The sequence below is a fragment of the Eschscholzia californica genome, unplaced genomic scaffold (assembly GCF_041429995.1).
Source record: "Eschscholzia californica isolate CP2 unplaced genomic scaffold, dmEscCali1.0.p SCAF_1, whole genome shotgun sequence".
In the NCBI taxonomy this organism is placed as follows: domain Eukaryota; kingdom Viridiplantae; phylum Streptophyta; class Magnoliopsida; order Ranunculales; family Papaveraceae; genus Eschscholzia; species Eschscholzia californica.
In genome coordinates this window covers 1,150,754-1,176,745 of record NW_028238198.1, presented here as the reverse complement: position 1 = coordinate 1,176,745, position 25,992 = coordinate 1,150,754, and the positions used below count along the sequence as shown (strand labels likewise).

The window sequence follows — 25,992 nt, the reverse complement described above, 5'->3', positions numbered from 1 at the left end:
ATCAACAGAAACTCAGAATCATGTCTGCATTTTATATCATGTTTAGACAATAACATAACTGTGACATCCAACATGCAACCTAGAAATTACACCACAACTGGGAGCTTATTTATCGTAACTCTGAAACCCTTTGACTGTCCAATTTTAGGAAGAACTAGAATTGGTGACGGCTCCAGCTTCAGTTAGCAGAGGCACGAGCTTTCCTTCCTTGTTCATCGCTGTCACGGCTGGATGAAACATTTTAAAGAATTTTCAGTTAAACAAGAAAAAGAGTTAAAAGTTTGTAATAGAAAATGAGTAGGGGGTGGTTTAAAGATCTTACTGTCACAACCACCAATGTGTTTTCCACCGATAAACACGTTCGGAACGGTACGTTGTCCAGACCACTGGCCTAGTGCTGCCTGTGTTTCAGCTCCGTCACCTTCAACAAAATAAAAAAAAGAGAGAGTCAGTAGGAAGATCTCAAACAAGGCGAGCCTAACAATGAGCAAAACTTAAGAGAGAATAATTATCTTCATTTTGGGATGAGAACATGTCTCAACTTCTCAACAAAATTTTCTGTTATATATAAGCTCAAACAAAAACCCAAATATGTAAACGATTTTGCAGGGTTAAATGAGGGAATGTCTGAAATAAGCTCAAAACGGAATATTTGCTACGACAATACACAAACGAATGGTGAAATCATACAGCTTAACAACAACAACAACTACGGAAAATAACCAAGTATTAGAGCAGCAAGACCGACAAACTAAAGATAACGAGCTCAATATGTAAGTGTAAGATTGTTAATTACAAGGCCTTAGTACCATTGTATCTCTCAATTCTATAGCGTATTCCTCGTTCACCGTTTGAACAACTGAATAATATCTAGAACATAAAACATAGATTGCAAGGTATGGATTAGTGTCTAACCTAGTTTATCTCCAAGATTATTATTTTTAAGATTGAATTAGACCAATATAATATTGAATTCAGATTCTTTCACCACTATTTTGCTATAAAATAGCATATCAGAATCCTAAACAATCATAAATTCAACAAGAACTTCTATTTCCACTCATTTCTTCTGCAATTTCAACAAGTACATATAAAAAAAAAATCATAATCATGCATATAAACTAATAAAAATCAAAACTTTCAGATTGATAGAACTGATAATTGTAAAATAAACGATCTTGTAAAAGAAGAAGAAGAACTCACTTTCTTGATCCAACTCGATGACCTTAGAACTTGCTCCCAATTGCGATAACAACTTTTTCACGCGATCGCAGAACGGACAATAAGTTTTGCTACAAATTCACACCAGATCAAAATCATCCCCAATTTTCAATTATGAATACAGGTTTCAAGACAACATTTTTTTAAATAAGATCCCTAGATCATTTAATAATTAATCCCTAGAAAACCTAAAAAAAAAAAAAAAACATATACGAAACAAAGAGGAATTAGGGTTTTTAAATCAATACCTGAATACAACCACGGGATTCCCAGAAACAATTTCTTTTGCCTTTTCTAACGCCATTACTTCTTTTGCCCTAATTTTCTTATCTCTGTTTTTTTTTTTGTCTCGAAAAGATGACCTCTTTCAGATCAATTTATAATGGGAAATAAAATATCATTGTTTAGTAAACACCGTTGGATTTGTGGTTTAGGAAGTCATCTGACGGTTTTTATTGGACCATGAGGAATTTGGACTTTTTTTTTTCTAGATTGAGTTCTTCCTTGCCGCATATAAACACAAGGTGTACAATGTGACCGACCTTCATTTTTTTTTGTTGAAAGCCACCGATCTATTGTGATATAAATATCCATTTGCTTTTTTTTTTTTGTTGAACTAATATCCATTTTTTTTTTTGTTGAACTAAACTAATATCCATTTGCTTTAGAAAATAAAATTTTCTTTCCCTTTGGAATTTAATCTCGTCTCAATCTAGAGATGTTAATTGGGTCGAGCTTGATCTGAACGAGTTATAACTTGGACGAGCTAGGTTGGATCTCTACATCCAACCATTTGTAGATTTGTCCTAGTTTAAAATTGGTCATGTTAACACTTAACAGGCAGTAGTCAGTAGTCAGTAGGTTGGTGTGTCAAATATATTTATGAGATGAAAACTAATCTCATAGGGTTTTACCAATCCATCTCTCACTCCGTAGTTCTTCATTATCATTTCATCTTCATTGATTTATTGTTTATAGTTTCATTCTCCTTATTTTCTTGTCATTGCATTTTCTTCACAACATTTCTTTACAGAGAAAAAAATAACTAGAGAGAAACGAGAATATAGGTCATAGTTTCCCAAACGCTTACATCTAACTGGTATGCCATAAAAAAAAACTAGCTCTACACAATTTGTAATCCAACTCAACTTGACTTGAGTTTCAGCGGTACTGGGGTCAAACTTAAGCCGAGTTGCCCTAACGAGAGTTATAGTCGGCATTGAGTCGTTGTTCGACATGCTGGGGCAGCCTGAACATACTAATGACTCATTTTTAAAGTGTTTGAACCTAAAACACGTCAAACCTTTTGTCTTTGATATAAGAGAGGAACGAAGAACAAAATATTTGACAAAAAGATCCTCAAAAGTAAATTAGTACTACCTTCACTATGGAGAGTAAATTGATCTGTTAGGTTAATATTACTATACAGTGTGACTTTCTACTTTTTTTTTATGAGATCGTGTGACTTTCTAATTAATCTTAACTTTTTCATACTGTGTATTTTTATTAGTGATATTAGGCAGTACAGATCATGAGCACATGGTGAGGTAGATGAGATCATGAGAAGATCATGTCTCATTGTTAATCCAGCTTAATTTGAATAAATTACTTAGTAATATTTCTTAATTAATTAGAATCCAACAAAGCCAAAAACCTTTTGAATTCGTAATCCCCAACAAATGAGAGACATAGACAGTGAGACAGATGAGGATGAGAGGGAGACGTTCTTATTTATGACACGAGAAAAAGATTAAAAGAAACCCGCCGACTCCATCTTGCACCGTCCCATTAAAATATGACATTAATCAAGCGGTCATTAAGAATTATTGAGATTTAATTTTTCAAACAACAACCCGACTGTAAATAATTAAGTTATTAATTTTAATGCACAGTAATATCAGACAAATTGACCTTCAATATTAAGAAAAAGAAAGAAAATAAATTGTACTAGGAGCATGTGAAGATGTCATTTATTGTCCAACAGTAGTGTGCCATCACTCTGATTCTCAATATGAATAATGCTGTCAAACAACATGTTTCAATTCCTACCATTAAATGCTAATAATGTGGATAAAATAATTGGTTTATCTATTATCTTTCTCATCATCATAAAGTTAGCACAAAATTAATGCACCGACACCTTAATCAAAGTGATTATGGGATTAAATCTATTGTTAATTATGGTTTGTACTTCGTCGGATATGGGGCGATAATTTCGTGACGATATTGGTAGAGAGTCCATTACCTAAATATAGTTATTAAAAAAAATAGTTACGAGTATGGACCAATTGTACACAAGGTTCTCAATGTGCGATTGAGTTTGAATGGTAATGTTTGTTTTCTATCTCGGTAATGTTTCAAGTTCTCCAAACATTCTTATTTCACGTTCAACAAAAAAATAAAACCTTCAACAAAAAAAATAAAATAAAAATAAAAATAAAAAAATAAAAAACATTCTTATTTCACAAATAAAGTGAAACAATTTAACTCGCAAATAAGTGATTAGATTTTAATTGAGAAATTACTGTGTACACTAAAATAAATTTTGGAAATACAGTAGGAGACCAAATTTCTTTTCTAAAAGTTTTAGGGGTCACAACTTTTATAGATATATTAACTATGAATTAAATAGTCCTTACACTATGTCATAACTCATATCGTGCCAACAACAACTCATGTACGAAAGATATCTCTTAAATTCTATTCACTTTTATAATTGTTCAGAATTCATTGTTGATGTCAGTCTTCTTTAGTATAATTGAACTTTTTTTTTGGAAAAACGAAAGAGTCAAAACGAAGCTTAAATTCGATACCGATAATAAGATCGCTAACGCTCATTCCAGCTTAATTTTGGCTAGATTTTTTATTATGAAATTTGGACATTCATTTCGTGTATGATAGATTTTCTCACTACTAGGAATGACATTTTCCCACATAAAACATTTGATTAGATATATTATTCGGTGCACAATTTTCAACAGTCCGTCTTTCTTTACAGGGTTGCATACATAAACAATACTATTGCTCAACCATCTTCTCCATTACAGTTATCTTCTCTGTTCTTCCCCTTTCTCTAACTACAAATAAACTATCTTTCTCTCTTTCTACACTTCCCCATTTTGTTGTTACTAATTTATTTTACTGAAACAAAACTTGGGTTTACTTTGCTTCATCATCTTTGGTATATCCATCCATCATTTTTGTAGTGGGTTTTCACACAATTTTTGTGGGTTCTTGAGTTATGGATTTGAAAATGTTCCCTTTTCCAGAGCAATTATCAAATGGAAAGAGAAAAATATTTTCTAGTTTTGGTTTAGGAGTTGGAACTTCACTTATTATTGCTACTTTAATCTTTCTCTATTGTCCTGTTAATATATCTAATTTATATAATCCTATTCCTATAGATTCCTCTTCTTCTTCTTCTTTGCCTTTTTCAGTTACTAGTACAACTACTGAGTTGCAGAGAGATAAAGAAGAAAGGGTTGAAGAGAAACCAAATCATGGAAATCTCATAAATGGATCTACAAATGCAAATGTTTCTCAGTTTGATGATAATCAAACAACCCATGAAGGCAATTTTTCTGTGGGATTACAAAATTCAAGCTTTTCTGTTTCTAATGGAGGAGATAATAAGATAACCCAAACCCAATATGGAAATTCATCTGAAAAGGGAGAAAATAGTACTCTTTCTAGTGAAGGAAGAGTTCCTGAAAAAACCCATGAAGAGAATTTCTCAGAGGGATCTAAAAATTCAAGCTTTTTTGTTTCTAGTGGAGGAGATAAGAACCAAACCCTAACCCAGTATGGAAATTCATCTAAAAAGGGGGAAAGTAGTACTATTTCTAGTGAAGGAGGAGTTCCTGAAAAAACCCATGAAGGATTTTCATCTCTAAAGGAGAAAAATGGTACTAATTTGAGTGAAGGGGGAGTTGGTGAAAAGAACCAGTTAGGTATTTCAAGTAATAATCAAACCAATGATGAGAAAATCAATAAAGATAAATCTACTGAAACAGATAATAGTGAAGGTAGTTTGAGCAAAGAAAAAAAGGATTTTGAAATCCAAAGAGGAAATTTTGATGATAATGGTGGAATTCCCAATTCTAATGATGAATCTAGGTCTTCTTCAGTAGATCTTCCTGGTCTTTCTGATAAATGTAATATCTTTGATGGTAAGTGGGTAAGAGATGAAGGGAAGCCATATTACCCTTCTGGTTCTTGTCCTCACATTGATAGAGATTTTAATTGTCATCTTAATGGTAGGCCAGATGATGATTTTCTAAAATGGAAATGGCAGCCAAATCAGTGTAATATTCCAAGGTAAGATCTCAATTTTAGATATGATTTTCGTTCAAGCTAGTTACAATAATTCATTAGTTTTTTGAATGATTGCTAAAGACTTGTTCGTATAGGTTACGAAAAATGCTTAGATCTCAAAGTTGTCGAATTTGATTTAGTTTCAACTTAGTTATCATGAGGATTTTGAAGTGGGATATTGGTTGGTTCTTCTAGGAATTCATGTATATGTTCTCTAATGAGTAGAAAACAGTCCAACCGTAGAGACATAACAAAGATCATCGACCTAAGCTGAATTTCAATTCAGTCATGTTTTAAGAAACCGGTTATGTTAGTTTTGACGGTGTTTATGACTGTGACAATTCTTGAAACGAAAATGCTCTTTCTATGAAAACTTTGATGCCTACTTTGAAGAAAACTAGTGATCCCATCTTTGATTCTTGGCCGGCCCCATCAAGTAATCACCCTTTCTTAAATTGCTAAATTTGTTCGAAGGGTATTGTTAGAAGTTTGGCATTCTTCATCTAAATTCAACATTTTTGGTACTAAAATAGTATACAGAAGTTCCATTTTGTTGCTACACTGAATTTGTCTTAGTTGAATATCAAATTACTGTTGGATTTTCACAGCTTCAATGCAACCGATTTTCTGGAGAGATTGCGGAACAAGCGGCTGATCTTTGTTGGTGATTCCCTCAATCGAAATATGTGGGAGTCATTGGTGTGTATGCTTCGCCATGGTGTTAAAAATAAGAGCAAAGTTTACGAGATCACGGGAAAAAGAGAATTTAAAGTACACGGCTTTTATGCTTTCAGATACGAGGCATGTTTTCTGTACCCATAATCCGAAAATATCTTTCCATCTTATTTCTATACTTCAATGACAATATTCGTACAATGGAAATTTGCAGGATTATAATTGCTCTGTGGACTTTGTGAGTGCTCCATTTCTAGTAAAAGAAAACATAGTTAATGGTAAAAGTGGTTCATCAGAGACTTTGAGATTGGACAAGATGGATGCAACTACAAGTGCTTATCGAACGGCTGATGTGATAGTCTTCAATACGGGCCATTGGTGGACGCACGAGAAAACCTCAAAAGGGTAAGACCTGAAGTAGTACTCGAAATCATTTACCTTATTCTCGTCGATGTCTTATGTTGCAAATCTAAATCGTTTAAAAAATAAAACTATCTTTTTCATGAAGCATACTGCAGTTGAAGTTCTAGTTTTCTTCGTTCGGGACACTGAAATCTAATAGATCATTTTTTTTCTTTTCGTGTTGTTCTTTTGTGTTATCAGAGAAAACTATTACCAAGAGGGAACACATGTTTACCCGAAACTCGAAGTGATGGACGCATATAAGAAGGCTCTAACTACTTGGGCGAGATGGGTCGACAAGAAAATCGATCCTAATAGAACTCGAGTTCTTTTCAGAGGGTATTCAGTAACCCATTTCAAGTAAGCAATTTGTATTTGATCAACCTTTTTCGTGAAGGGGTACATAATCCCATTTGTTCCCCTAGATTTCGTCTTTCAATGTCAGTGGCGGCCCAATTGATTGGCTTCCCCCTCGGTGTCGTTCCCGTCTGTACGCATTTCATAGATAGAGCGGAAATTCGCTCTACTCCAATTTGGGTGCTTCGACTGCCTGTCTAGGGGTGACCCTTGGATTTGACAAACGGCCTGAAAAACCACCAACTAACACTTTATGGTGTAAATGTTCTTAGATTTAAAATTACTGGTTCTGAGATATAATGTGAACGCTGATGAAGTTTATACGATTACAGGGGAGGTCAATGGAACTCGGGTGGTCAATGTCACAAAGAAACCGAGCCAATCTTCAACGAGACTTACCTAGCTAAGTACCCACCAAAAATGAAAGTTCTTGAAGAAGTATTACAACAAATGAAGACTCCTGTATTATATTTGAACATAAGTAAGCTAACAGATTATCGAAAAGATGGTCATCCGTCAATATATAGAATGAAATATGAAACAGAAAAGGAAAGGGTTGCAGCTGTCGGATCTCAAGACTGCAGTCATTGGTGCTTGCCCGGAGTTCCCGATATGTGGAACGAGTTGTTATATGCTTCCCTTCTACAATCTGGTAAAGGATCTTGGAAATACTAAGTAGATAAATTTATGCAAAATCATGATTGATTTCCCCTTTTTTCGAATTCGTGGTTGTTGTTGTTGTTCGATAATATATTACGTGTAATCTGAGTTTTTGTTGGCAGTTACCTTTCATATCGACACAAGTCTAGTCGGATATGCTTTTCTGTACATTTTTGTAGTTAAATTTTATATTGAGAAGCCATTGAAGGCCATTAAGTTCTTCGATTTGTTTGTTACTAATTTGGTGTCGACTATCAGCTTTTCTCGTGAATTGCTCGGTGAATTCAGTTAACTTCGTAAATTGCACTACTGTTACGAGAGAAATGAGCTAAAGGTGCATCGTGCATCCAAGTAATCAATAAATGTTCTTCATTTATGAAATTTACACTATTGTTACACATTTTGATGTTCGAAATATTTATTATCACTACCCTTTACATGTAATTTACTCTTACTTCTCAATCCCAAGCATGTTGAATTTATCTCTATAACTATTCGTCTTATGGATCTCAAATGTCAAAAATGTGGCGTGATCATGTATGAAGAAAACCCACAGTTTTTCGGGTTTTTTTTTCTTCTTCGGAACTTCGGGTACTTACCTTGGATAGAAGGCACTATGAGACATACCAGCAACTGAAGAACAAGAATTGGCATTGATCGGGTTAGATGGATCGTCTTCTATGTCGTTGAGCTCCATTGTCCTCTCATCAATAAATGGTGGTTTTGTTGGTGCAGGAAGGATATACTCTTTATTCAACAGCATCTCCAAAGCTTGAGACATCAAAGGTCGCAAAGAAGGTATTTCTTGTGTACATAATAATCCCACATGAACCACTCTCGTAATATCATTCTTCGTTTCACTTTCATTGTTGTAATTATGTAGCATGAGATTTGGGTCGAATAAATCTTCGACTTTACCTTGTTGGAAATGCTTCCATGTCTGTCTCACCAAAATGTTCGAAAAATAAGGTCATATTCATCACCAATTAAATTTTGTCACGTATAAGAATTCAAAACTTACTGCAGTGATGAGACTGTCTGAATAATCCAAGGATTTGCTCCTGTTGTTTTGTCTTCCGGTAATGATTTCTAGTAAAAGCACCCCATAGCTGTAAACATCTGCCTTTTCTGTTAACTGTCCGTGTGCTAGATACTCTGGCGCCATATATCCTCTGTATATTCGAAAAGGACTTAGCCAAACATACATATTTGTAGATGATTTGAGTCATAAAGTAGGCGTACTTACAAAGTCCCAGCAATGGCAGTACTGATATGGGTTTTATCTTCGTCGAACGACCTTGCCAACCCAAAATCCGCAATTTTGGGTCTGAGCTTTGAATCCAGTAGAATGTTGCTTGATTTTATATCCCTATGAATGATTCTATTCGTTGAGTTTTCATGCAGGTATGTCAAACCTTCTGCTGTTCCAATTGCTATCTCGAATCTCCTCTCCCAGTTTAAAGCTTTTCCTCTGTTTTCATCTGCAAGAGTTTCTTCTAGTTGTAATGAAGTTCAGGAGAACAAATTAAATTATGAAGCTAGACTTGGGTTAGATGAATCAAATAAATTACCGAAGAGGAAACCATCGAGACTCTTGTTTGGGAGGAATTCATAGACAAGTAAGCTTTCTGGCCCAGTACAGTTGCAACCTAACAATCTGACCAGATTCTTGTGTTCGACGCTGCTTATGATGTTTACTTCGTTGTAGAAATCTGCAGCTCTGTGCTTGTTATTGACGAAAAGTCTCTTCACAGCTATTTCTCTTCCGTCAGCCAATACTCCCTACAATAGATCCGAGGCAATTCAGCTTGAGATTGTGTTTCGAAAAAAAAAACAAGCGATTTTTTTGAGATCGTGAAAACAACAGTAAAACAGCGAATATACTCAAAAGTTGTCTTGTGTGAACATTTCTAGGTAACTTACCTTGTAAACTGTTCCGAAACCTCCTTGGCCGAGCTTGTTTTCGTCATCGAAAGATGAAGTGGCCTTCTGAAGTGTTGAAAATTTGAAGTTCAAGCTTCTGTCTTGAAGCATCTTTGCCATCAGAAGAGCATCTTCTGTCGAAGCTAGAAAACGAAGGGAAGGGAAATTACGGGTCGAGAATGTTCATTCGATGAGCACTTATAGCTTACAATCATTCATATTTAGATAAGAAGCTTTTAGTACCTGTTCGTTTCTTTTCAATTCTTCTTTGTTTCTGAAAAGAGACTCCAACAGCTGCCCCCAGTAACAGAAGAACCAAAGCGCTTACAACAACAGCTACAATCACTATTATTTTCACTGCGAAAATAGAAGAGTTATATGCAGGTGCCTACCCATGTCTATAGTTTTATCTCCGGTATTGCTAAATTGTAATTTCTAGGTACTTCTCAGGAAAAAACACATTGCTATAGAAATTAATTGTTTCATTAGCTCTTCATCGTACTTTCGGTGCAGCAAAATCATAACCAAAGTTCAAAAATTATGGCAAATGTAGCTATTAAGACCTCTTGACAATGAACTTGATGCTAGTTGCAGTTTCTTTACCTTTTGATGACCGTGCTGTGTTCTTTTCCTCCTTGTCAGTGTTGCCATTCAGGAAGTTTCTGTCGGAATACCTTAAGAAGCAACCTGTGTACAAGGCTCTTCCTTCCGACCATGGCAAGCATTTCATCACCGATAATGCAGCATTATTCAAACACTTTTCGCACGAACTTGAATTCAGTCTTCTCCAGCAATTTGCCAACGCGTAAGCAGATTCATTGGCTGATCCTTTTGATAACAAAACCTCCGCTTTTGAATAGCCCCCATTTAATGGTGCATTGGTAGCTGCATCTAACAAAGCTCTCCTTGCTGAATCCTGAAATGTTAACCCCTTTCGGGTTACATTCCCACACAAAGCCTTGTCGTCGGGACCTTCAAATTCTTGGTAGAAGCTGTAATTGGCGACGCGCATATAACAACCATCAAGATAGATATGCCCTGAATTGTGAGGGTAGCACTGTGGGAGGACGTTTCGCATCACAGCATAACAGAGAACACAATCAAGCGAGGTAAGATCTCCGTAACATTGGGCAAGGCCGAAGTTTCTATTGGGTCCTGAACCAACAATGGTTTCACCATAACCTTTTACTCTCATCTGGTTGCTGATGTTCTCCATAGTTTGGACAAAGTTGAGGATAAATATACTGGTGTTTGCTTGCCTTAATCTTCCACACTTCATCTCAACCATATCAGCTCTTGGATCACTAACTATTGTTTCAACTAGTAAACTTAGATACATCAGAAGCAGCAGAAGAGATACACTGTGTTGTCCTTTCTTCATCTGATTATCTTGCCTTGTTTTTTCCCTGGAGTCTGATTTCAGATGAAATCATGAGCTATATATTCTACAGGTAATTGCATATGATAATATTTTAATACAAACAATTGATTTAAGTGGACTTGAAAAACGTCCGGGTTAGCGATTAAGCGACATACAAGTTAGAAATTAATACCCAAAAGAAAATCAAATATTTTGATGTTTGATTGGAGTCAATTAAGAGAAGAAAGAATAACCTAAACTTGAGCAGCACCAGGAAGAGTTTGACTGGAAATGACAATTGAGATGTTCATCTTGGTGATGACTGTGTTTACTTAGTCCTAATTATTCATGTTTGTTGGGACATCATGATAGGTTAATTAATTATTAGGTGGGACATATTTCCTTGGAATCTAACACCTTAACTTAGGGATTATACCACATGCACTTTATATCCTAAACTATAGTTTTCCTTGAAGAACAGGACATGAAAGTAATAGCACCAACACTATAATATAAACAGACAGTGCTTAAAAGAATGTGGAGGCCACCTAAAACGAATAAGAAATGATAACTAAAACTATAAGCATGTTAGGGGCCAGCTGGGCCCATGACTTTTCGAACTAATCTTGATAAAAATGAAAAGAAAAATAGAAAAAAAAAAAACCATCTAGTGATTACTAACTACTCATGTTGCTGTCTCAACTAAAAAAAAATCAACATGTTTCTGTCACTTAAAAATAAGTATACTAATTCGAAAAACAGTGGATGTTTTAATAAAAAATTCAATTTGATTGAATTCTAATTAGATATCGAGCTCAATGAGCATATTTGTTCAATACGGCGTGTTAGGCCAGTTGTAATCCAACTCAACATCAATCGGTCATGAATAAAGAAGACATTACTTTATCGGTTGCTAGATCACCCTATTCTCGTGTAGGACTATTCTCACATGTTCCATCACGTGTGACATGCGGTTGTTTGAACTGACCACGTGTTTTTTTTCGAATAACGTAGATCACGTGTGATTTTTAAACATACTATTTGTAGACCTAGCTATGATACTACAATGTTATATTTGTGGTCTTCTAACTTAAAACCAGTTGTCAATAAATGGAGAAAACGTAGACATTATATTCGAAGTTATTATATCAGTTTTCTCTCTTATTAGACTATTCTCACGACCGAATAAGAAGAAGACATAGAAACTCAATAGATTTGTGAGTATGTATCAAGGTTCTTCAACAAAAAAAAAAAATGTATCAAGGCAGTCTTAAGTTTCCCTGCCACATTGAGTTTCTTATCCGACCACAAATCTAGACCCTGACGACCCGCTACCTCGGTCTACCAGAGAAAATACCGTACTAACAGAATCGCCGCCCTCTCCTCTATTGGGATTGGGAATCGGAAAACTCAATTAACCCAGTTGAAATCGATACTCGAGGTTTTTACGCTAGGTTTCATCTTCTTCTTCTTCTTTTTCACTAGCTGCAATTCTCAGACAGGTAGGGTTTAATTTTGACCTTTTCTCTCTCTCTCTCTCTAGAAATGTAGATCAGCTTTATACTGTTTATGAGGCAATTTAAGAATGATTTTAGTTTATGAATTATTTAAACAGATCGGCAAACAAAAGATGTATTTTCATTTCTAACTTTGAATTAATTAATTAAACCTGATTTCCTTATTTAGTTATGACAAATTACGATGGAATTTACCATTTTCTAGATCATAAAAAACAACTTGAGATAAAATTGAAGTTTGTAGTTGAAGATCAGATTCTTACTTGTTTGAGATTAAAATCAGCAGCAGTACTCTTATCTGGATGAATCAATCACTGTGAGGAAACTGGTAACTACTCCTTAATCGTATCCTCCTCATGAGTAGGAGATGAGATTGAACATGTAAAATCTTTTGTTGATTGATCTTATTATCTCTTCTCTTAATTACATAATAAATCAGAGCCAAATAGAAAGAAGAGAGAGAGAGAGAAAATAGAGAGAGAAAGTTTGTGGACTTGCTCAGTTAACTAGAGTAGTATCTGTGTTTGTGAGCCAGAAACGTGGTTTTCATTTTTATGGCAGCTCTACTACTATTATACTAATCTTATGCGTTTTGGATGTGTCACAGATGTTGTCCCATCATGACCCTAGTGATGCCATATGACATAGTAGAGATTAAAATCACTTGCCCATATTCAGCCACTTTCAACCCCCGATGCAAATTTGCTATGAGATGTTTTTTTTGTTGGAAGTCTGCACGATGTCGTCACTACGGTCATATTGAAACACTTTAGCCTATGTAACCGGATGTTTTAGTATATATCGATAAAATCAAAGGAGCGGCTAAAAACATCCAAAATTTGTTGTTAGCACTTGGGGAGGAGATTGACTACCCCAATTATCTATTGGCACTCGGGCACGAATCTTCCTGTCGGAAACCCAAAGAGAAATTTCGGACTCGGACCAATTCGAGAAGTTTTGGATCGCCCCGTCCGAGCCCTTGCTCTGGGTTTCAGACTGGTTAGTCTGGAACTTTGTTTTAAGTCTCAGACTAACCAATCCAAGAGTAAAGTTTCGGTTTTCTCTTTTGGATCGAGGTTCTTTCTCTAACTCTCTGTCATAGATCAAAGTTGGGTTGGAATCAAAGCTCTTCTCATGATGATTTTACTCTCTTTCTTCTAAAAGCAAGATTGGGTGGGAATTGGGTGCCTCCCTAAGGGCTATCAACTTACCAAACACCCGTGGCGAACAGCAATTCAGCTGGAGGTTTTTAGCCGCTCCTTTAAATCATATATCATGTGATTGTACAAATTCTAGTAATGTTTTTCTTTGTTCTGGTGCACGTTAAATTAACTTCAGTTGGATTTCATAATAAATGTTAGTCTGATACTCTGATTCGTATAATAAATTTAAGTCCATTTGAATTAGACAAGTCAAATTCAAACAAAGACGGAGATGAAAAAATCATTACTTAAAAGAGGAGAACGATGACACGTCGAGTAAACACATTAGTGTAATAAAATGAGTAGCTAATACATTAGTGTGATTCCAACCTTAAGCCATCTCTGAAACAGATGCATAACACATTAACATCTATTATACATATGTAGTTGTGTGAAAGTTGAGACATTTAAGCATTTCTACTCGTCTTCAACAACAACAACGCTAATCTCGCCTTTCTCGAGCAGATCATAGAACTCTCTTGTTCTCCTTTTGGTTGTTCCAGTGGTGCCTCTTCCAGAGACCTCCAGCTATGAGACCCAGAGTTACGCCATACAATATCTCTTTCAGCACACTTGGTCCTTTATAGGAAGCATGCCCAACCATTTTACCCATTTTATTATCTGACCAAAACCCAACAACAACATTTTTGTTGAATTTATACATGACCAGTCAATGAAATACTTTTAAGTGATATGTTCGACAAATTTCACTATTTCTAGCTAAACAAATGATGGAAATGTTACAAAAATGGACCTATCTACACACGAAAAAGAGACAGTTAATTTCGTGTATATCTATAGTAAGAATTGACTTGTTTACAGAGGAAACACGACCTCCTTGGTGGGTGAAACAAAAGAGAATGTCACAATTCAATGCCACAAAAAAAAGATAGTTAATTCTATTAAGAACATACTAATCAAATATCTACTAAATAATCGTAAAAGAATAAATCAAATTAGAAGAAGCCGGAAATAATAGATTTCAAAGTCATATATATAAAATTGTTGTACCTTTTATGAGTAATTTCCCCTGATAAATCGCACTTTGCAAGCAACAGACTACAGAGAGAGAGAGAGAGAGAGAGAGAGAGAGAGAGAGAGAGAGAGATTTTGTGAAGGAATGAAAGAGTCCCGGATAATATCAACCGCCACGGGAAATAGGTCGTATTGGTCACGTGTTGGAACGGGAGATGTTGCTGCCAAGTGTCAATCGGTAACAAATATTCAAGTCTCACGGGTGGACAAGTTCGGCGATCTTGGACGAACGTGTGATGATGATTTGATTTGTAGATTTCTCAAACTGTAGCGACCTGCTCGTGGTTTGGTTTGTCGCGGAATCAGCTGTAAAAATATTTTGTTTTTCATAGAAAACAATCAAACGAATTATTGTCTTCATAAATCAATCTTTTTATCTATAAAAATTTGAAGCGCAAGCTCAACGGATATTGAGAAAAGAGAGATGCTAAAATCACAAAAAAATTTGAAAAAAATTTTTCCCAGCTGATGTAGCGGTTGTGATTTTCATCTCTCAACGGCCTAGATTTGGTCAAAATTTGAAACCGCACCCGCCACGTCAGTTGTGAACCTTTTTTTGTCAAAACCTTTTGTAACTTTATCATTTTCCTTGAGAAAAGAGAGATGCTAGAATCACAAAAGATTTTAACAAAAAAAAGTTCCCAGCTGATGTGGCGGTTGTGATTTTCATCTCTCAACGGCCCAGATTTTGTCAAAGTTTGAAACCACACCCGCCACGTCAGCTGGGAACCCACTTACGTGCAAGATTTTAGATTTAGTTGATAGAATTTTGACCCACTATTATATATGAAATACAATAATTATATTATAATCGATCAGTTTGGTTTGATTTCCATGGTTTTAGAAAGCACCCACTTACGGAACAAAACCGAATGCCTTTTAAAAATTCACAACGGTACACAAATCACTCATAAGTTTGTTCGTTTTGAAAACCAAGTAGATCGTTTTGGATGGATTTGGATAGGTTCATTTTGGTCAATTTTTTACACATCCGTTGTTACAATCACTTTTATAGTTTGACCAGTAATGAAAATGATCCAACAAACGAAATTCAATGTCGATTTGGGTCGATCCCAAATTCACAATCCATACCGATGGGTTGTTTTCTCTAGTTTCATTCATTAAATTGAGTTTTTAGTGTTTGTATCATTCCTCATTTCAATATGTTGTTGTATGGTACAAGTACAATAGCCACATTTGTGTTTTTTGTTAAAAGACACAATGCTTGCATCTGATTTCAAATTTTTGGAAATTTTCAAAATCACTTGAAAAAAGTTATGTAGTTAGCAGGATGTTATATCAACCGTTTTAATCTAAGGTTTGGAGCGGAGAAAACACCTGTTTGCGCAAAAACTCGATTTAAGTCGGAACACCTTTTTCTCTAAGATGTGAAGCATTTCAAAACATCTTGGTCAGTAGAAAAGTGTATTTCTAACTCGTATAAAGGGGACGATACTTTCGTATCTCATTGATGAAGGATTGTTTTAATAACACACTAAACCAACCACAATGCCAGTTGTAACAGAAATTACCGTGCTAACAACGTGTTATAGGATTGAACACGCTACATCGAGAACCAAACAATACTGTTCCGTGCCCATTAGACACCAATTCCAAATCACCCAAGACGTATCTGATTAGTAAAGCCAAACAAGAACCGATCCACGTGTTCATCGAGTCCTCTCAAAAACCAACGGTCAAGATCAAACAATCTACTCTCATTGTTTCTGTAATCCGCGTCTTCCAAATCCAGCCAATCAGAATCGGCCTAATACGTAACAAACACCTATAAATACTTGACCAACTCATCTCTATCGTCTTCATCACCAAACCCCCCATCCCTCTCTCTATATATCTATTTCTGAAAGCCCTAATTTCCTCACAATCCAATCTGATCGGGATCGATGGCGCCTAAAGCCGGAAAGAAACCCGTCGCCGAGAAAAAACCAGTTGCTGATAAATCCCCAAAGGTGGAGAAATCATCATCAAAAGAAGGAGGATCATCAATTGACAAGAAGAAGAAGAAATCAAAGAAATCAACAGAAACATACAAGATCTATCTATTCAAAGTATTGAAACAAGTTCATCCAGATATTGGAATATCAAGTAAAGCAATGGGAATAATGAATAGTTTCATTAATGATATATTTGAGAAATTAGCTCAAGAATCATCAAGACTTGCTAGGTATAATAAAAAACCAACGATTACATCAAGGGAGATTCAAACTGCTGTTCGTCTTACTTTACCTGGTGAATTAGCCAAACACGCCGTTTCTGAGGGTACTAAAGCTGTTACTAAGTTCACTAGTGCTTAGGGTTTTAATTTCTTCTCTTTCATATTTTTTTTTTCTTTAGTGAAAATTGTTTGATGGTGTTTGGGTTTATTTGGGAATCTAATACATTTTAAGAATTCTGGTTTGCTAATTTGTTCTTATTATTGTTCTTCAGCACATGGATTAGACCGATAATTGTTTCTAGTAGAGATTAAAATGATCTGAAACCCTAATTAATTAGTATTAAGAACGGCCGAGATCTAAATCAAATAGGTCAATTTAATCATAATCAGGGCCTCTTTTTCCGCATAACTTACGAAGTTAGGTTGGTGGGGACCGCTTTTAGCAGTAATTGGGCCTAAGAAAATTTTTGTTATTGGGATTAAATTATGGGCAATTATTGATGCACTCCCGTTTTGGTTATATATGTTTTTGTCCAAATCAAAGGAGATGTGAGGGTAGCAGGCAGAAATGGTAAGTGTATATAACATTTCCCAAATTATGCAAGACTTCGGCCCAATATCCCTAATCGTTTGGATCGACCAAGCCTGTTCACTGGCAGCCTATAACTGGTTTGTCTCGCCCAAAGTATGTAAACTGGGCCCAATGAACGAGTAGGTATATTGGGTCCAATATACCTACTTGCTTTTCTGAACCGATGTGGGTGAAGTTCAACTAGCTTCTTTGTCTAATGGTGTCAATGGGAGGGCATTGTAGGGCCTGTTGGCTCGGAAATGGATAGGGTGGGCCAGTCTAGGTGCACGCACCCAAGGGGTGAGCTAGGGACCAGGTCTGGCTGGCATGGCTAATAGCAAGGTTCGGCACAATTAATACAGACAGACCTTAGCAAGTCTAGGCGTGTAAAATGGGTGGCCTAGGCCCGGGCGTGGCTTGGCGAATAGCAAGGTTGGGCGCAACTTACGCAGGCTGGCCCCAAGGCTTGGATAAGCTGAATTTTCTTAAATGGACCCGTATAGAAATTTAATAATTTGGAAATTCTATAGGCACAACCTCTCTTACAAACCCCAACTCAATTTCATTTTTAATAGTGTTCGTCACGAAGACAGTTAGATTCTTTAAGGGCGTATCTTTATATTGGTATATCTCACATAAAAGGTGTTGCTGGTGGGTTGGTCTGAACTGGTGGTGTCATCGGGCTAGTTCGATGTGTCAAAATTCTATGGGCTCAGCCTTAGAATATCTGGTGGATGGATGGGCTTGCCCAGATCGACTTGCATGTTCAGTCGGATAGGACCAGCCTGTAACCTGTCATAGGTTGCCAATGAACAAGTGGAACTATCCCAATGACATCACTAGTTTGAGTTAACTTATTTATCTTTTCTTTTGAATTATTTAGCGTGCTTCGAACTCTTGACCTCTAAGGTGAAGACTATACCTCTTACCAGGGGCGAGGCCACCAAGGGGCCTGTGGGAGCGCATGCCCCCACAAGCTCCAAGGTGACCTCCCTTACAAGATTGGAACCAAACCCTCTAACATAGGGAAAACAGTGCCATGTATACCCACCACCAATGTTAAGAGATAAATGTAGTGATTCAAACAGTCAAACTCAAACCCATGCCAAATAAACCAAATCCCACCATGGGGTAATATTATTACTCATATTATATGTAAAAGTGTATCTTCTTGTACGTGAAAATTTCTCTAAACTATCCATTAAATAACAAAGTTTATGTTTATCGTTTTCTCTCTAAAATGAAGCGGTGTTTATTTACAAAACGTTAACATCTTTTTTCTTTAAGTATATTTCAGTCATCGCATTAATTACTCAACTTGATTATTTATAAAAAAAATCGTATAATATGACCTTTAATAATGGTCGAATAGGCGGTTCAAGTCCAACAATTTTAATTGGATCAAACACTTTCTACTTAGTACAACTCAAACTCGGTGGTCCCCGTACAAATTTTGTTACAAAATACGACTAATATATTTGATCTCAACTCCTGCATATTGAAGTTGAATTCGTTAGACTTCTCTAAAATCAAACATGCACAAAAGATTTATTTTTTCCTCGTTTCTAAATATTATAATCTATGGTGTTGAACCAAACTTTTTATTAGGGTCATCTGGAAGGTATTTGACACACTAAATTAAGGCATTATGAATAAATAACACTTTATTTACTTACGACAAGACATTTCTTTTATAATGAATAAGTGCCCCCAGAAAGAAAAATTCCTGGCCTCGCCACTGCCTCTTACCACTCCAACCAAGAGTTGTTGGCCTATTTATCGTTTGAGAAGCGTATAAGTACAAACTTATCAACTATCCTTAAATGTTTTTTTAAGCCATGGGAAGGAGGTGAATGGAAATGAAGGCTGGCCTTTGGGAGCTCACAATGTCTATGTTTAACCCTCTTCATACATTGCAAACCCCTAGCTTTTTTAATAGAAAAAGAATGGCACCGTCCCATTCCCACGTGTGGGCCCACCATGTGCAAGATGAGGACATGAAACTAAGTAGGTATATTATGATGTTAACTCATTTGAAAGAAAGCCAAATAGAGGGAAAGAGAGAAGTTTTGGACTTTTTTTTTTTGTTGAAATAGAGAAGTTTTGGACTTGAAAAAGAAAAGCAGCAAGAACACTTTTTTTTTAATAATTCCCATCTTATGAACATGTGAACCACCAATATTCTCCATATTTCCAAGAAAGACCATATCCCCTCCATCCTACTAAATCATATCATTCCTTGAAGTGGTTTCTTGTCCATCCACAATACATGCCTTCCACATTTATAATGACCAAAATGTTCCCATACCCAATTTTTTTTTTTTTTGTTGAAAGGTTCCCATACCCAATTGAAAAGGGAAACCTAGTTTCTAAATCCTTTTTTTTGTGTTGTGGAACTTCCAAATCTATATACCACAATCTATGAGACCCTAAGAGGACACCATTAATACTTCTTATTAGAATCTTCTAAACTAAATAAATAATTAGATTAGACAAATAATGTATATGGAGTAATCTTGAGCATACGAGACGATCAAAATGAAAAGTTTTGGTTGATCAGCTCAGAGTGCCTATTCATTGATTTGACCACGTTTCAGTGTGAACTATACTAAATAATTCATGTACCGATAGGAAGACGATACCTTAAATTAATTCAATTTAGCTGCTTAAGTGGTTGTTGGCCAACAAAATTCCCTTCATAAAGTTGATAGTAAAGCCCCTAATCTATATTCTACTAATAAGGCTATTCAGGTACATTCACATACAACTCTCTAGAAGCCAATATAGTAATTGAGTGTCCTAGTTAGATCTCAATATTCCTAAAGTTAGGTTTTGAAACCTAAGAGCACCCATATTCCAACTTTAGAGGTTGGTGCTTATTCATACAAAAACAACATCTAGTATCAAGTGGATAGTTTTTTCTTGAATTGTTTTATATACCTCCCTTATTTTATACACTTCATATTGGTATGCGTTTGTACTTGGTACATGATATATGCATAATAAAGGCAATTAAATGTCTCACATCCATTATGTACTTATAGTTAGGTAAAGTATTTCCTATTAGAACGTTCGTGATCAACATTGAAACTTTTTTGTTGGTACTCTCTATTTCAACAAAACAATTTGGAAGAACTCTAAAGTTTTACCTGAAAAATTTCAAACTCTAAAGAGCGACCTTGTTTACAGAGAAGATACGCTATTTTATTTCAACAAAACAATTTGAGAGAACTAAAGAACAACCTTGTTTAAAGAGAAGATACGCTAGTCTCATTTGATCTTTCATTGACGCCCTTAATAGAAGCGAAGTTCAAAGTGGACCAATTTAAAATCTCTTAGAATCGAACTAAATCAAACCAAACCAAACCAAACCAAACCAAACAAACTGAACTGAGGCCTTTTCGTTGTTTGATTCCAGTCCCATCTCGAGGAAGGGTAATGTAGTCATTAATAATTACAAGACAGAAGCATAAAGAGAAAATTTACCTTTTTAGAGCACATCAGCTGTTAAAGTGGTCAGGTTTAATAATAAATAAAAATATTCTCTTTATTTCAAACATTCCAAACTGACACAGGAGCCCACCACTTACCATTTCACAATAAAAAAGTCAGGGTCATTTTCGGAATCTTCTCTTTATTTAAACCGTTTTTAACCACCACCTTCCTCCTCCTCCTCTGTTCCATATAGCAAGCAGCAGAGTACACCTGAAAACTCTCTAATTCTCTCTCTAGATTCCTCCCTCTCTCTCTCTCTCTCTAGAAATTGTGAAAGATGAAGAAACCCATAAACCCATTTATGTTAATTCTTGTTCTTGTGATTGTTATCTTCATGACTTCATTTACAACAAATTCAGTTGAAGCAAAGAAGAATCACTTTCACCATAGGAAGTCTAGAACTCACAAACATAAAAATCACCATCACAAAGAGAAGAAAGGTGGTGGTGGCAATCATAGTGGCTCAAAACTTCCCCCATCTCCCCCTCCCACACCAACAATTGCACCACCACCACCTCCACCACCATCTTGTTACCCATACCCAAAAAACTCTAGCATTTTCAATATTTTATCATTTGGAGCTAAGGGTGATGGAATTACAGATGATTCTAAGGTGAATTAAACTATACCCATAAAAATCGATTCTAAAAAGTTCAATTTTTGAAGAATATTCTTTTTTTTTTGGTTCATTTTTTATTGGCCTTAAAAGGTTATCTTTTGTAAAGGAATCAAATTCTTGATTTGTAGTGAATTAAGTTTATGAATCTCAATTTATAGGCACTCGAATCTGCATGGAAAGCTGCATGTCAAGTGGCTGGATCAACAATTGAGATTCCATCTGAATTCAAGTTCTTAATTAGGCCATTAACACTCCAAGGTCCTTGTTTGCCTCACCTTGTTCTTCAGGTCTAACTCTCTCTCTCTCTCCCTCTCGCTCTCAAATTCTGGGGCAGAAATTTTATGTGGCTTGTCGTGATTTGTAGTTGAATGAATCAAAATCATCATAAACACGAATCACAACAAGACACGTATGATTTTCGCCCAGAGTCTGCCTAGTTTTTCTTGTTCCTTAGCATTTTTCATATTTGATTCTAACTTGGGGTTGCTTGATTGAAAAACAGATAGATGGAACAATTTTGGCTCCTCCAGAGATAAGTTCTTGGGAGAAATCAAGTTTATTTCAATGGATAAATTTCAAGTGGATTGAGAACTTCACAATTCAGGGAAGTGGTATTGTTGATGGCCAAGGTTCTGCTTGGTGGGAACTCACTCAACTCAACTACATTCAGGTTAAAAACTTCTCTTCAAATATATTCTTGGTTTACTAGAGTACCATTTTTCTACGTGGGACTATTCTCACAGTCAGACTAGATATAATTCAACTTGTCCTAGCCGTTGGTTTACTCCTCGAATATTAGAAACTTGAGTTCTATTGAAGTTTAGTACTCTAAAGATTTGTTGAAGTGGCAACTCGAATTAACATGACTAGAATGAAACTAACATTTTTTTTTTTGAATTATATTTGCAGAAGACATCCAACAAACACATACCGAATATGAAACCAACGGTAAGAAATTATATGTTGCTGAATTACATACATAAGTTTAAGTTTTTTCTTTTTTCCTTCTCTTAATGATTTGTAACTTCCAGGCTTTGAGATTCTATTCGAGCTACAATGTTACAGTTCGAGACATCAGAATCATAAACAGTCCTCTATGCCACTTAAAATTCGACAATTCAGGATCTGTAATAGTTGATAACATTACAATTTCTTCACCTGAAAATAGCCCTAATACCGACGGTATTCATCTTCAGAACAGTAAAGATGTAGAAATTCGTCACTCCGACATTGGATGTGGTAAGATTGGAAACCATTACTTCCTATACTTCCTAATATTTTTGTTAGCGGTTACTCTGTTTCTGTTTTAACGACATTGACGACTCTAGTATTAGCAACCCGTTCGCCTTTTTTTTCGCCAATCAATGTCAAACACGTGGCAGATGTACTATGGAATATAGAGAATCTAATCATCAAACACCATGTAGTGGGTTAAAAATGAATTGCCAAAAATGTCATTTTTTTAATGGGCCATGATGAGATACTCTCTAGTGCCATACCCTCACCAAACACATTCCTATACATTTGTACCTACTTCTATTTTTTTAGGGTTTGTAAGACAAAAAAATGAATTCTTTTTCTTCCTTATGTTGAAAAGTTTCTACTCCAAAATAAAACCTATATTGATGTGACAAATAACACATGTTTTTTTTCGCTCTTTAACTTCTTTTATGTTGATATATGTTATATATTCTATCGTCCCTTACTTCTGAATTTAATATCAATTACGTATATATAATTGCAGGAGATGATTGTGTATCCATACAAACAGGATGTTCTAATGTTCATGTTCATCACATAAATTGTGGTCCTGGACATGGGATTAGGTACATAAATAAGCTCTCTCTCTCTATATATATAGAAGTATACTTCAATGAATTGAAATTCTATTTTTCGTTCACGATTTGATTTTTTATTTTTATTTTGTACAGTCTAGGAAGCTTGGGAAAAGATAAGAGTGCAGCCTGTGTAAAAAACGTCGTTGTCGATAATATAAACATGCAAAATACATTATTTGGAGTTCGGATAAAAACATGGCAGGTAAATATACTAAATTTCAAACCTCCAACTTCTAAAATTCAATTAAAAAAAATACTCATAAGCTAAGTTTCATATATATTATTGTTATAGGGCGGAATTGGGTTAGTCAAGAACGTTTCATTTTCGAACATTCAAGTTTCTGAAGTTAAAGTTCCAATTATGATCGATCAGTTCTACTGTGACAAGCAAAAATGCAAGAACCAAACAGAAGCAGTAGCAATATCAGGAGTGAAATATAATCAAATAACGGGTACTTACGCGGCCCAACCAATTTATCTGGCTTGTAGTAACAATGTACCATGTATCGACGTTGATCTGATTAATATTCAGTTAGTAAAATCTTCCGTATCGAGAGGATTTAGACAAGGGTTATGTTGGAATTCATATGGAAAATCTTATGCTCCTCTTGTTCCTTCAAGTATGGATTATTGTGTTAGAAGTAGAAGTGCTAATAAGAGACCAGCTAGGTCACATGATTTGAGTTGCTAAGCTATAACTTTATGTCTATTGTCATGGGTAAGAACATCTATTTTCTTGTTCTTCAATGACATTTATGTAATTATCTGTTTGATCTTATTCAAATTTGTGTTTTTTTTCTTCTTGTTTTAGGATTTGTATTGTGATTTTGAGAATTTTATGTAAATGGAGGTTTGAATTTTTCGGGATTATTCTGCTATTCCCCAAGCTATCGTCGACGTTTTCCAGAAAAGCATAAATATTATGAACAAAAAAAACAAATCTGAAAACAGAATAACAATGAACGATAAACGTACTAGCACAAATCCTTGAAAATATCTTTGTAAAAAGACTAAGGTAGATTATATTTTTCTCTAAGTCAAATCTGAAATCTAAGTGAGATTTATACTGACTTAGATTTCAGATAGTTCAGATTCATACGAGTCAAATTGAGACAATAACAAAAAAAAAAACACTACCTTATTGAAAGATGACCACCAACAATTAAGCTCAGCTTTTTCTTAATGGAAATTGGAAGAATCAGTGAGATCAACAGGAGAAACTGAAAAAGGGTAAAGTGTAGAAGCAAAATATTGAAAAGATAGTAATATAAAAATTAGTAGTATATGACTGAGAGATGATAACTGACTTCATCATTTGGTTTATGACAAGAAACCACATCATAAATCCACCATTAATTACCGATTCTATTATAAACGATGTACTTAATCTTAATCTGTTGGTAAACAGATTAATTAGATTTATAATACAAGTGGATAAGATAAAAGGCACATTTGTGTATATTATTATTACTTTTACTCACACTTTTTGAGCTATAATAAGCTTTTTCTTTTGTAAGTTTTGACAACCCATTAAGGTTGTTATTAAGTAGTTAAGTAATACTAATATTCATGATTAATTTGTGTTTTTCTTTACTAATTGTCTTTTTGCCCCCTAACCGAAAGGTTTTCTTTTTTCAACTCTGCACTAATCTCTCTTTTTGCCCTCTAAGTTTCCTCTTACTCTTTTCGCCTTTGACGAAGGGGAAGAACACCTCTACCGGCTAAAAAGGAGAGAGAAAGAGGTGGGTGGTGATGGAGGAGAGGGAGATGATAAAGAACAATAGCCCGTGGTGGGGGTGCATGTTGTGCACTCGCACGAGACCCAACCACATAGGGCTTCTTACATTGTTGAAATTTGTATTACTAGCAAACTTTCTCGAGGTTTTGGGCGAGCTAATCTCTTAGTTTCATGTACCCGTTGTGTTCATCTCGTCTACCTATTGGGTTTAGAACTAGAGTTGGCTGAAATGTATGTGTGACAGTTAAAATTACTTTTAGGGTTAATTAACAAGTGGTGTTGCAGACTGTTTTTAGTCTCTTGTTTAAGTTGGAAGATGGCATAACCCATTAGCGTGCACCGTCCACCTTTTCTGAAATTACTTTCAAAAGTTTCATTTTAAGGGGCACCGCATGCGCATTCAACTATCCATGGGCCATGGCCCTCTCTCTCTCTCTCTCTCTCTCTCTCTCTCTCCTCTTCTTCCCCACCACATCCCTTCACCAACTTTCTTTCTTTTCCTTCTCCCATCTATTTTTGTATTCACAGTTTTAAACAAAAGCTGATTCTTTCAGATACCAAATCCCATTTCACTAGACTCTTCTTTAGACACGTGGAACTACTCTGACATGTCTCCCCACATGCCACGTGGGACAAAGACATCAGAACATGTGGCATCTATTTCCATTTTTCAACTCCCCATAACCCACTCACTGTCCAGTGACTTCAAGAAATGGGGACAGAGCATAGATTAAAGTGGTGTAATGTGTCCAGAATCTGATTCTCATTGTAGAAATCTGAGTCGTCCGAATTCGAATGAATTCTGAAGATAAGCCAGATTCTGTCATAATGAACCAGATAAAAGCAAACATTCTAACTCAGAATGATTTCAAACAGGCTTGGGAAAGAA

At 35.5% G+C, this 25,992-nt stretch overlaps 5 protein-coding genes and 1 pseudogene across 7 annotated transcripts; 3 read left to right on the top strand and 3 right to left on the bottom strand.

Moving 5' to 3' along the window:
• Position 1: 1 nt before the first annotated feature.
• On the bottom strand, positions 2-1,705 carry LOC147562970 (glutaredoxin-like). The gene is made up of 4 exons (XM_086633113.1): positions 1,470-1,705; positions 1,204-1,292; positions 323-421; positions 2-227 (listed from the first exon to the last, which is right to left on the bottom strand). Exons 1-4 carry the CDS (start codon positions 1,523-1,525, stop codon positions 145-147), a joined length of 327 nt encoding a protein of 108 aa, XP_086489239.1. The 5' UTR covers positions 1,526-1,705; the 3' UTR covers positions 2-144.
• Positions 1,706-3,877: 2,172 nt separating this feature from the next.
• Positions 3,878-7,869, top strand: LOC147562969 (protein trichome birefringence-like 2). The gene is made up of 5 exons (XM_086633089.1): positions 3,878-5,538; positions 6,144-6,336; positions 6,425-6,615; positions 6,814-6,972; positions 7,302-7,869. Exons 1-5 carry the CDS (start codon positions 4,463-4,465, stop codon positions 7,642-7,644), a joined length of 1,962 nt encoding a protein of 653 aa, XP_086489215.1. The 5' UTR covers positions 3,878-4,462; the 3' UTR covers positions 7,645-7,869.
• Positions 7,870-7,981: 112 nt separating this feature from the next.
• LOC147562968 (cysteine-rich receptor-like protein kinase 2) lies at positions 7,982-13,197 on the bottom strand. Its single transcript, XM_086633078.1, has 8 exons — positions 12,693-13,197; positions 10,156-10,965; positions 9,796-9,909; positions 9,553-9,695; positions 9,201-9,411; positions 8,876-9,110; positions 8,651-8,801; positions 7,982-8,569 (listed from the first exon to the last, which is right to left on the bottom strand). Exons 2-8 carry the CDS (start codon positions 10,931-10,933, stop codon positions 8,225-8,227), a joined length of 1,977 nt encoding a protein of 658 aa, XP_086489204.1. The 5' UTR covers positions 10,934-10,965; positions 12,693-13,197; the 3' UTR covers positions 7,982-8,224.
• Positions 13,198-13,905: 708 nt separating this feature from the next.
• On the bottom strand, positions 13,906-14,714 carry LOC147562967 (putative cytochrome c oxidase subunit 5C-4; annotated as a pseudogene). Its single transcript, XR_015223172.1, has 2 exons — positions 14,643-14,714; positions 13,906-14,252 (listed from the first exon to the last, which is right to left on the bottom strand). The product of XR_015223172.1 is annotated as a putative cytochrome c oxidase subunit 5C-4 (transcript).
• A 1,777-nt stretch (positions 14,715-16,491) lies between these two features.
• Positions 16,492-17,090, top strand: LOC147562966 (histone H2B.5-like). The gene has a single exon (XM_086664695.1). The coding sequence runs from the start codon at positions 16,571-16,573 to the stop codon at positions 16,979-16,981; it is 411 nt and encodes a 136-aa protein (XP_086520821.1). The 5' UTR covers positions 16,492-16,570; the 3' UTR covers positions 16,982-17,090.
• A 3,990-nt stretch (positions 17,091-21,080) lies between these two features.
• Positions 21,081-24,235, top strand: LOC147562965 (Pectin lyase-like superfamily protein). Of its 2 annotated transcripts, none has more exons than XM_086633065.1 (8): positions 21,081-21,521; positions 21,686-21,814; positions 22,030-22,197; positions 22,440-22,475; positions 22,559-22,766; positions 23,272-23,353; positions 23,459-23,567; positions 23,658-24,235. In XM_086633065.1, exons 1-8 carry the CDS (start codon positions 21,186-21,188, stop codon positions 24,054-24,056), a joined length of 1,467 nt encoding a protein of 488 aa, XP_086489191.1. In that variant the 5' UTR covers positions 21,081-21,185; the 3' UTR covers positions 24,057-24,235. The 2 variants fall into 2 exon arrangements, with proteins under 2 accessions (XP_086489191.1, XP_086489183.1); XM_086633057.1 differs by having other exon boundaries at positions 22,437-22,475.
• Positions 24,236-25,992: the final 1,757 nt, after the last annotated feature.